Below are 12,336 nucleotides of genomic sequence, written 5' to 3'. Positions count from 1 at the left end.
TCCACCAGGCTTTTGGGGGGGCCGGCTGCTGAGCCCGCACCTCTTGTTGCCCTGCGCACTGGCTATATATTTGACCATCTGCCAACCCCCTCCCTCCCAGGGTTTGATCACTGGGGTCTGATACCAGACGTCTCTTATTATTAATTACTTACTGACGGTTACTGCTGCTATAGTTTTAAGGTTTGTATTATTTTAACTGGGGCTATTTGATTTGTTTTATTGTGTTGTTGTTTGCTGTTGTACACCGCCCTGAGCCATCCAGGGGTAGGGCGGTTTATCAAATCGAATTAATAACAACAACAACAACAACAACAACAACAACAACAACAACAACAACAACAACAACAACAACAACAACAATAATAATAATAATAATAATAATAATAATAATAATAATAATAATAATGTTTTAAATTATGTGTGATTGCTGCTGGTTTTAAATGTGTTAAATTGTGTTGCTGAGTTTGCTGTGTGGAAGCTTGGCCGTAATGTTGGGGACCGCCTACCAATATGCCTGTAGAAGGAAGAAGCTGACCTACTTAAGACTGAAAATGTAAATAAAAAATAAATAAATAAATTATTATTATTATTATTATTATTATTATTATTATTATTATTATTATTATTATTATTATTATTATTATTATTATTATTATTATTATTATTATTATTATTATGTCACCTGGCGATTCCTGGTGACAGCAGGATTGATGAGAAGCAACTGGAAAAACTTACACGATACGAGGATTTAAGGATTGAACTACAAAGACTCTGGCACAAACCAGTAAAGGTGGTCCCAGTGGTGATCGGCACACTGGGTGCAGTGCCTAAAGATCTTGAACGGCACTTAAAAACAATTGGCGCTGACAACATCACCATATGTCAGCTGCAAAAGGCCACCCTACTCGGCTCTGCACGCATTATTCGTCCATACATCACACAGTCCTAGATGCTTGGGAAGTGTCCGACGTGTGATGTAATACAAAATCCAGCATATTGATCTTGTTTGCTGTGTATAAGTGTTTTGTATCAATATAATAATAATAATAATAATAATAATAATAATAATAATAATAATAATAATAATAATAAATACATACATACATACATACATACATACATACATACATACATACATACATACATACATACATACATACATACATACATAAGTTAAGTAAGTAAGTAAATGGATAATCCAGAGTTTCTTATCCTTTCCATTATTCTTGCAACTAGCATCATAGTAGGCTAGTGCTGAAAGACAGAAGCATGCCTCTCTTTCTGTTAGCTGCAAAGTATTATGTACTTACTGTCCCATAAAGAACTGTGGCATTGCTATTACAAATGTTCCAAGCGACATGATGAGGCAACCGGCTCCAATGATCTTTGGCCTATGTAATTTGGCTCCGAAGTAGCTTACAAGTATTATTATCAAAAGATTCCCTTTAAGAGACATAGAAAGAAGAGGTTGATCTGAGAAGAAGATCCATAAGAAAACTACTTTGGAAAAACCTTTATACCGATAAAACACTTTGGCGACACCACGTACCAATTTCAAAGCTCCCATCTATTATGCCAACCAGAGAAGAAGGAATGTCAAATCTTCTTTCTATTTGGGTGATGGTACTTTTTAGGTAACTTCCTGACAGAGCTTTTGCAAAGTAAACAAAAGACAATGCACCAAGAAAGATCTGCAAAAGAACGAGGGGAGAGTTAAGAGACAATTTGACGCTACAGTAGAGGGGTCCCCAGCTTTTTTTAAGCTTGAGGGCACATTTGGAATTATGACACTGCATGGTGGGCAAAATGGCCACCACAGGAGGAAGAGCCAGCCACAAAATGGCTGCCACAGCTTAACTTCAGTAACAGTGCAGTTCCCTTTGCTGTGCTGTGCTGGGAAAGGCAGGGTATAAATTAATTAAGGAAATAAATAAAAGGAGCCTAGTGGTGCAGAGTGATAAGCTGCAGTGCTGCAGTCAAAGCTCTGCTCACAACCTGAGTTCAATCCTGGCAGAGGTCGGTTTCAGGTAGCCGGCTCAAGGTTGACTCCGCTTTCCACCCTTCCCAGGTTAGTAAAATGAGTACTCAGCTTGTGGGAGATAAAGTGTAGATAACTGGGGAAGGCAGTGGCAACCCCCTGCCCCCGTAAACATCATCTGCCTAGTAAACATTATATGACATCACCCCATGGGTCAGTAATGACCCAGTGCTTGCACAGGGGGCTACCTTGACTTAAATAAATACAATAAAAAATGAAGGCAAAAATTTCTGTGTGAGATATTTTCTCATACTTAAAAAAACAACAGCCTCCTTCTAAGGAACTCAGGATCACTTTCCTTTATTGTCACAATGACCTTGTGAGGTAAATTTGGCTCAGACACAATGATTGGCCCAGGTGCACAGGTGACTGGGTGTTTCAACCTAGGACTCCCATGAGCTAGTGTCCAACACACTAGCCACTGGATCATAGGGGCTGTCCGTGGTGCTGACTTGCTGCTACTGTGATTAACGGTTTAAGAGGTGGCAAAACATTGTTTTCATTGCCATTTTAATTGTGCATTTGAATGAGAATGCCCTTGTAGAAGGCTTGAGCAAAGATGCTTTGTGGACTTCACTATTTGCCAATATGTTTATTTATTTTATTGAGCTTGTATCCCGTCCTTTCCTGTCCAAAGACGAGCTCAGGACAGCTTACAATGTCAAACTACTATACAAAAATAAAAGACAAAACTATACGTCCATACATGTCTCAATAAGATCCTATCGACCCCCAGTGACTATTTATTTCAACATATTATACGTATTGGTTGGATTATTATACTTATTGGTTGGATTTGCCCGGGGGGGAGTGGGTGGAGAGAGACAAAACTAAATTCAACCTGTGCAAATACACAACACAACACATATTTTTTAAAATGAAGGGTAGGAGAGTTGGGAGTGCAGCCAAGCAGAAGCTGTTGCTGCTGTCATGATATGTAAAAAAGTGTAACAGTTCACAAGAAGGTCATCTTCTAAGTTAGCAGGAGTTTGCAAAACTCAGAGGACGGAGACAGTCAGTCTAGGGGCAAAAGTAGCAAAGATTAACCTTTAACATGATTGGTTAGTTCAACAGTAATTCTAGACCAATAAGAGGCTGTTCCATGGGCGGGAAAAAGTATCCCTGATGTATGTATTGTATATGCTGAGATAGAGATAGAGTCTGAGTTAAGTTCTGTGTGTGCTGAACTTTGTTATGTTGAAGAGTTCTGTATAGTATTATGGTCTTGTATAGGCTTGTGTAACCTTGCAACTGCTAAAGTAAAAGCCTTCCTATGGAAAGAACATCTTGAGTGGAGAGTATTCTTTTCCAAGAGTGGTCGAAGGTTGCAGTGAGTGCAAGAAGACTAAAGACTTCTCATCTTACCAGAGTGACTCTGCTTTAAACTCTGCTGATAGCTGCCTCAACCAATGGCTTAGGGGAATAAGCAAAGTATAGCAATGGCTCTCCTCCAGGTTGGCTATCGACCACATTTTCCAACTCGGAGAGAACTTCCAGTGAGGGAAACAGTTGGCACCAATATGATTGTCTATTTTGGGAGGCCATAAGCCGCTTCCTGAGTGGCTCAGTGGCAACTGGAGGTTTATTCAGCGAGGCAATCGGATTACCCTCGAAGCGGGCAGAAGGGGAATGATCTCATTTGTCTCGTAATGCAAGTTTAATGAACACAACTTGCTTTTAATTCTCCAAACCGGGGGACGCAGTTCAGTGCCAGGCCGTCCCAAGAGTCGGAGAAGACGCTGGCCCCTCCCTTGCATGCGCACATGTGTGCACGCACGCACATGCACATCATCATTATGGACTCTTGGAATTGAAGGTAACAACAGCTGATGGTGAAATAAATCAGTGTGCAAGGTTGGGGAATGGAGAATGCAATGGCATGTGTGGGGGGAGGTCCATTGTTAAACCATTCTCTACCCCTTTCCCTATTGTGGGTTCCCCACCCAGCATGTACACTTTGCAGAATATACTAATGTAAGGATTCCAAAATATGTTTGGGACTGTACACGAAATGAAATAACAAACTTTCCCTTTCCAGTAAGGCAGCTCGGTCCCTCCAGCAGCTTTGGGTCAATGGACTTGGCACTCCTGTCCTGAACTGCCTGTCAGCTTGGGATGGCAGAAGCTGCCAGGAATTGCCTGCCAGGCCTTATTCCCATGTTGTAGTGTGTGTGTGTTGGGAGGGGGGGACATTGACTATGGAGCCATATGATGGAGTATGAGCAGAGGTGGGATCCAGCAGGTTCTCACAGGTTCCCGAGAGTAGGTTACTAATTATTTGTGTGTGCCGAGAGGGGGTTACTAATTGGTGATTTTGCCATGTGATTTTTGCCTTAGTTACGCCCCTCCTCTCAGCAGTAACGCGCAGAACTTGAAGCAGTCTAGCAGGAGGTGCACCGGCGTGCGTGGCAGCCTGCGCCTGCGTGCATTCGTTTCCCGCCCAAGGACCGGCGCAGTAGCTGCGTCCTTGCCACAGCCCCGCCCAGGAATGCCACGCCCCCGGAATGCCCGGCCATGCCCTCGTCGTGCCCCGCCCAGCCCCATTGGCGCTACACCACAGTTTGAATCCCACCACCATGGGAACCTGTTACTAAAATTTTTGGATCCCACCACTGAGTATGAGCCTTGTGGGGGTCTTGTGCTACCATCTCTCAAGAGTTTGGTAATTTCTATTTGTATCCTGCTGTCCATCCTAGGAACCAGGTGGGCCTACATGACTCCCTCTACCATTTTATCTCCCCAAAAACAGTGCAAGTTAGGTAGGTCAGAGAGATAGGTACTAGGCCGACATCCCCCAGTGCACTTCCCAGCCATGTGAGGTTTGAACCTTGCTCTTCCAAGACCTACTTCCCAACACTCTAACCAGTTCTATGGTCTCCCTCAGTCCTTACAGCAGTTTCAGAAATTGAGAATGTTCTCTATGCTTTTCTTGATAAGGGCTGAAGGTTATTTATTTGTATATTTGTATTTGTATATTTAATTTATATACCGCCCTCCCCCGAATGCCTGCTCAATGAGACATCTGATGGACTGGATTCAGCCAGTGTGGTGCGGTGACTATGAGTGTCAGACTAGTATCTGGAAGACCCGCATTTGAATTCCCACTCATGCCATGGAAGTTCTCCGGGTGACTCTTGGTCCAGTCACACTCTGTCAGCCTAACAGGAGCAGCAGTGGCGTAGGAGGTTAAGAGCTCGTGTATCTAATCTGGAGGAACCGGGTTTGATTCCCTGCTCTGCCGCCTGAACTGTGGAGGCTTATCTGGGGAATTCAGATTAGCCTGTACACTCCCACACACGCCAGCTGGGTGACCTTGGGCTAGTCACAGCTCTTCTGAGCTCTCTCAGCCCCACCCACCTCACAGGGTGTTTGTTGTGAGGGGGGAAGGGAAAGGAGTTTGTAAGCCCCTTCGAGTCTCCTGCAGGAGAGAAAGGGGAGATATAAATCCAAACCCTTCTCCTCCTCCTCCTCCTCCTTCTAACTCACCTCATAGGGTTGTTGTGAGGCTACAGTGGAGGAGAGGAGACTGGCACCAGGAGCAGCAGTGGCGTAGGAGGTTAACAGCTCATGTATCTAATCTGGAGGAACCGGGTTTGATTCCCAGCTCTGCCGCTTGAGCTGTGGAGGCTTATCTGGGGAATTCAGATTAGCCTGTACACTCCCACACATGCCAACTGGGTGACCTTGGGCTAGTCACAGCTTCTCGGAGCTCTCTCAGCCCCACCTACCTCACAGGGTGTTTGTTGTGAGGGGGGGAAGGGCAAGGAGATTGTAAGCCCCTTTGAGTCTCCTGCAGGAGAGAAAGGGGGGGGGAATATAAATCCAAACTCTATTCTACTCTACTCTATTCTACACCAGACAAATCTCTCCACCAATTAAGAACAGCCATGTGCAACCACCCATAGAATGAAGAAAGAGACATCAGTCCTTTCCATGGCTTGACTGGGTGAGGTTTCCCAGGTGAGCTCAAGTAACTACAAGATGCTGAGAACTGCTCCTTAGTGCTGCTGCTTTTTCTTATATTAATATATTGAATAAGCCTTTCATAATTCCCAACTTTGATGGTACCTTTATTCCTCCGCAGAATGTTCCTTTCTCCTTCGATGCTGAAGATTCTGACTTTGAAGAAGACCTATCCATGGACAAGACTGTGTTGTTCAAGAAGAGCTGAGTGTTTTCTTTGGATGAATTCTCCATCTTAATATTCCCTTTCCGTCAATCTACAAGACATCAGAAAGGATTCTGAAGGTCAGCCAGCATGATGTAGTGGTTAAGAGCAGGTAGGACTCTCATCTGGAAAACCAGGTTTGATTCCCCACTCCTATACATGAAGCCGGCTGGGTGACCTTGGGTTAGTCACAGTTCCGTCAGAACTTTCTCAGCCCCACCTCCCTCACAAGGTTCCTGTTGTGGGGAGAGGAAGGGAAGGAGTTTGTAAGCCACTTTGAGACTCCTTAGTGACGAGAAAGGTGGGGTATAAATCCAAACCCCTCTTCTCCTACATTCAGGGAACCATTTTCACATTTGCTGAGGAATCCCTGCACATAGTTCACTGGAAAATGAGCATGGGAGAGCAACATACACACAAGCGCTTGAATCTGCCTTACAATGAACAAGGCCATGTATCCATCAAAGTCAGCTGTATTAACTCTGGCTAACAGTGGCTGTCTAGGATCTCAAGTAGAGTTTGTTTTTTACAGCACCTACAACCTGATTTTTTTAGCTGGAGATGGCATGGATTGCACATTTATTATTATTGTTGTTGTTGTTGTTTATTAAATTTATATACCGCCCACCCCTGGAGGGCTCTGGGCGGTGTACAACATAAAGTAACATAACGTAACAAGAAGAGCACAATCATAATCCCAAATATAAATATGAATAAATTAAACACAAACCATTTAAAATACAGCATGCAATATACAGCGTCCGGTTTAAACAATTAAAAAAACCCTGAGAGGGGAACGGAGGTCCTCTAGATGTAATGGGGACCACCTAGGTTTAGGAGGGGGGGGCACCGATCACCAACCAGCCTCCCCAAAAGCCTGGGGGAACCTGGGACCTTCTACATGCCAAGAAGATGCTCTGCTACTGAGCCGTGGCCCCTCCCAGCAAAAAGGACAGGCCACCATCTCCCCAAGTCTACCACCCAAAGCCACTGCCTTCTCATACGGCCAGCCATGTGAATGAATCATAGGGGGAAAAAAGGCTCCAGAGAAATACAGGGTTAGAATCTGACTTCCTTCCACCAAGTCTTCTATCCGACAGAGAAAGACTTCCTTCAGCAGTAGCAAAAAGACATTTCTCCATTCAAAGAAGTCTGTTTCCGTCAGACAAAGATGGATTCCACACAACGTATGGATAACAGATTGCAGTCATGATGAAGGAACTTGTTTTCCCTTTTCCCATTTGCATGTGTGCCCTTTTACCCGTTCAGGCAGTGACTGGAGCCCATGGAAACAATCCGAGTTGCTTCTGCACTCTCGCACGGGGACGTTTCTTGTTTTTAAAAATGACCGGCAACGCATGCGTAGCTGCGCAGGCATATAGAAATGAACCTGATTGTCCCACATTCTAATGGGCTGCACCTGTGTAGCTGTGTATGTGTGTCACACAAAAGGGGGGGAAAGGAAGAAGGGACCCTCGCTGCAACAGCTGGGCGATAATTAATGTGTTGCTGTAGATCTATATGGCAGTTATGGCAGTTATACTCACTGCCGCAGGGAGAAAACATGCTTGGGGATCTTTGTACGCTGGTGGGCACTCAGAGAACCTGCCCACAATGGGCTGGGTGATCTGCACAGAATGGCAGGTGGGCAGATTCTCCCTGACATGGTGGACAGCGCAGAACCTAACGGGAACGGATGGAAGGGAAAGAAATAAAGCGACTCCTGCCTGTTGCGTTTGTGCAGGAGTGCCTCCAACCCAGGATTGCACAGAAGGATTGCCGGCTCAGCGGTTTTCGAAAATTCCGGGCTGAGGGGAATAAAATGTGCCAAACTCGTTTTACGAATGGGACCGGTGCAAAGTCCTCCCCCCTCCCCAAACGGTTTATATAATGTCCTACACCCATTATATTTGGCCTGTGCTGAATCTACCAAAGTCATTCTTCATTGGAGGACACTGGTCTCCCTTGACAGAAGACTTCACAGAAGAGGTTTATAGCATTCGGCTGAGGTGAATAAAAGGCATGGGGTCCAATCCTCTGTGCTTCAAGATAAAGACAGGGCTGTGACTACAATGATTAGAATGGTACCCCCATCACAAGAAGCAGGGACTCAATACTTGTGTTCAGAGGTTTCGCATTCATTTGTGACTTGGTCGGACCAGGCCTGGGGAAGAGGAGTGGCTACCACAGCAGGCTCTCCAGCTCTGATCCACACTGGGGGGGAGAGGGTGTGGCAACCTTGGCTGGTAAGCCTGCTGTGGACTCACCAGCCCAGAATAGCACTGATCCCCCACTCTGCCACTTGAGCCGTGGAGGCTTATCTGGTGAGCCAGATTAGCTTGTGCACTCCAACACATGCCAGCTGGGTGACCTTGGCTGGTCACAGTTCTTTGGAGCTCCCTCAGTCCCACCTACCTCACAGGGTGTTGGTTGTGAGGTGGGGGAAGGGAAAAGAGTTTGTAAGCCCCCTTGAGTCTCCTTACAGGAGAGAAAGGGGGATATAAATCCAAACTCTTCTTCTTCCCAACATTTCTGCTGCTCTGTGGCCCCACAAGTTCCTTCCGTATCCTCACTTGTTATACTATAACTGCACATGAAATTGTTTCAAGGTTCCACTGGAGTGCCCACTTGACTGCCAATGAGGTTGATACCCCATTACTGAAAAATAAATCAGACTCTTTGTGTTCCAGTTCGATTCTGAATAACTATAATAGGATTATGGCCCTTCTATTACATTGTTATCTCATCTTTCCCCAAGAACTTGGGTTTTCATATACACATGGGCCCCTTCTGAACACGCAAAATAATGCATTTTCAAACCACTTTCACAACTGTTTGCAAGTGGATTTTGCCATTCCGCACAGCTTCAAAGAGCACTGAAAGCAGTTTGAAAGTGCATTATTCTGCATGTGCGGAATGAGCCATAGTCTATCCTTCCTGATTTTGTACTCAAGGTATGTTAAGTTAGAGAGAATGTCTGGCAGACATTCCCATTCAGGACTGGTGACCCTCATGGCTTTGAAGGGACTCGAATTTAGATCTTACCAGTCCCAGGCTGATACTGTAATCACAATATATATATCACCAATCACAATTGGTGCTGCTGCAGAAAGTTTAAGCAATCCAACATACAAAAACTTCCCACTGAAATTAATGAGATTTACTCTCAAACTACCTTTATAGTAAATCTAACCATTGGTCCATCAAAGTCAATATTGTTGATTCTGATAAGTGGCAGCTCTCCACGGTCTCAGGGTCTTCATCTATTACCTGATCCAAGAATTGAGCCTGCAACATTCAGAACGCTGAACAGATGCTGTACCACTGAAGCATGCCCCGTTCTCCCATCATCAACATGATTACGTTTGGGAAAAAATCACTACAATGTACAAACCACTTCCAATTTTCACTTTTTCTTGATTTTTCTGCCTTTCCTTCCAGGAACTCAGCATGATAAACAGGCAAACGTGGCATATGATTACAAGTTCCCCCTTTGAATCTTTACAACAACCCCGAGGATGCAGGGTCATCTAATAGAGCGAGCAGTTGGTCCCATCCCCTAGGAAGCAAATCTAGAAAGATCTAATCAGAAGTAAATATCATGTAATTCTAGGGGGTCTACTCCCAGTTAAGTGTCCTTAGGATTGCAGCTATATTATGGTTCATAATAGTATAGAGCAGTGGCTCTCAACATTCCTAACGCCACTACCCTTTAATACAGTTCCTCATGTTGTGGTGACCCCCAACCATAAAATTATTTGTGTCTCGGTTCCTGAGACCATCGGAAATATGTGTTTTCCAATGGTCATAGGTGACCCCCGTGAAAGGGGTCGCGACCCACAGGTTGAGAACCGCTGGTGTAGAGATTTGAACCTTGGTCCTGCCTCTTTCTAGTCTAGCACTTTCTAACCATCATGTGAATGGACTACCACCAACAGTCTGCATTAAAATGGACTGAACAGTTCACTGAAAAAAAAAACCGTATAGAGCAGTGGTGGCGAACCTTTGGCACTCCAGATGTTAAGGACTACAATTCCCATCAGCCCCTGCCAGCATGGCCAATTGGTCATGCTGGAAGGGGCTGATGGGAATTGTAGTCCATAACATCTGGAGTGCCAAAGGTTCACCACCACGGGTATAGAGTATGTGTAAGAATAAGCATAGTTCACCCTCAAAGGAAACACCCCCTGACCTGTGGGGTGTCGGTGTGTTCATCCATGAGTCACTAACAGGAAGGCACTTCAGACCAGAGTCTCCTGCCAAGTTTCAACAAGCAATTATCTGTGGCAGAAGGCATTTTTGCAACAGCTCTGCAATATGCACAATCAAATGATCCCATGCTCCATGTGACCATAATGGCCCAAGTTACCGACCATCAGCAAAGACCAATCAGAAAGCCAGAATGTGCAGGGCATCATGCAGAGATGCAATAAGCAACCTCCTCCCCAGATCTTTTATGAATGCTGCCCAATAGGTAATTATGGCTTTAAAATCATTGCCTGTTTCCTTTTTCTGTCAGTCTCACATCAGTCCAAATACATTTCTCGAAGTTATTCCATCCTCTGGTGTGTGCTTATGTTTGCTTTATTTTAACAACTATGTTAAATTTATTTTAAATTTTAAATTTATTTTAACAGCATACTCTTCCCTAAAAAGGTACGAATTTCACAGAAAGGAAAGAAAAAAAATGTCTGGGGTATGAAAAAAAAACACCTTACATCTCTAGGCTGATCCTGCATTGTGCAGGGGGTGGGGTAGATGGCCTCTATGGCCCCTTCCATTTCTATGATTCCATGATGGGCCAAATATATTGGATGCGCAAAGTGTGGCCCAGTTCTTTTTGCAGCATGAGTGGGAGCTGAAATCCTAAGAGAGTCTCCGTACAGAGTGAGGCTTCCAAAACCCTCATTCAAATTTCTCCCTGAATCAGGGATTCCTAATAGCCTGCTCATGTTTACAAACAGCACAATAACAAACCACAATAGCCGCTGTACTACACAACAGTGTCCATGGTACTTTAAAGAATTCTGAACTAAACAGACTCCGAAGAGCTCAGTACGAAATTGTGTTTTCCCTACTGTTATAAAAGAAAGCAAATTCCCCAGAGCCATGTCTATGGACATATAAACCCTTTTGAAACGGCTCGGCTTTACATTCTTCTGCAAATTGGCTGGGAGGATGAAATTTTGGCTAATTGCCAAAATAATGAGGAAGCGATCTTGTATGGTCTGAGGATCCAGGAAGCAACAGCTTTCTATTTGTTCAGAAGTTTCAGTCCTTAGCTTCAACAGTCAGAAAATACAACACATTATCCCATCCCATCCTCCCCATTCTCAACCTCTGATATGGCAATACCTGCCTATAAGAAAGCATTAATCTTTGAAGCAAGTAGCGATAATACAGCAGGTTCTTTTTATTAAAAAAAAGAACAGCGAGGAAAAGCATTCAGTTTTTTGGGAAATCCTTCCCACCTTTATTCAGATGGATTCCCAAATAAGAAAGTCCAAGTTCAAGAGAGAACAGGAGGAAGAGGGTGGTTAGAAACCAACCTTACCTGGCAGTAACAACCATCCGTTTCAATCACCTGCAGGTGACATGAACTTCCAAACATGTACAGAGACCCTTCTCCTAGCCTCTGAATGGGAAAATCGCGAAGGAAAATCCACTCTGAGATGTATCCAGTGAGGTAGGACTTATATCTGGAGGTAGAAAAAGGAGACAAGAAAGCAGGAAGGGGTGGTGGGCATCGTCCGTCACCGTTTTGCCAGGAGGATCTTTTCTTCTGTCTTCACCCCTCCACCTTCAAGTTTGGTAATTTCCCTCCCACACGACAGATTCCAAAACATGCAAAAGACACAAGAGAAACAGCACTTGAAATCCTTCCCCAACGGAAATGGTTAAAAGTTCTTGAGATGTTTCTTCACTGCTTGCAGCAAGTTTGACAGAACACGTGATAAAGCTTTCTAATTTTTCCCCCTTCTAAAGCCCTGATCTTCTTAATTGCTGGTTCCCAGGAAATAAAAGACTTCGGGGAGGGGGGAACCTGCCAACAGGAGGAGAGGGCGGGTGTAATAAAGTTTCCTTTGCAGACTCAGAAATTCCTTTGCAAAGCCCATTCTCCCCTCCCGCC

At 44.4% G+C, this 12,336-nt stretch overlaps 1 protein-coding gene across 1 annotated transcript in view; it reads right to left on the bottom strand.

Annotated features, from left to right (window-relative positions):
* Window positions 1-12,094, bottom strand: part of LOC125435782 (solute carrier organic anion transporter family member 1C1-like) — a 37,873-nt gene extending 25,779 nt beyond the window's left edge. The window contains exons 1-4 of the mRNA XM_048502162.1: window positions 11,761-12,094; window positions 6,107-6,258; window positions 1,550-1,691; window positions 1,311-1,443 (exon numbers count right to left, since the gene is read on the bottom strand). Coding sequence (XP_048358119.1) covers window positions 1,311-1,443; window positions 1,550-1,691; window positions 6,107-6,235 — 404 coding nt within the window. The 5' untranslated portion in view covers window positions 6,236-6,258; window positions 11,761-12,094. The remainder of the gene's footprint in view (window positions 1-1,310; window positions 1,444-1,549; window positions 1,692-6,106; window positions 6,259-11,760) is intronic.
* Window positions 12,095-12,336: the final 242 nt, after the last annotated feature.

Source organism: Sphaerodactylus townsendi, linkage group LG06 (assembly GCF_021028975.2).
Source record: "Sphaerodactylus townsendi isolate TG3544 linkage group LG06, MPM_Stown_v2.3, whole genome shotgun sequence".
Taxonomy (NCBI): Eukaryota; Metazoa; Chordata; class Lepidosauria; order Squamata; family Sphaerodactylidae; genus Sphaerodactylus; species Sphaerodactylus townsendi.
Note: the sequence above shows the minus strand (reverse complement) of the source record. Positions and strands in the feature narration are given on the sequence as shown.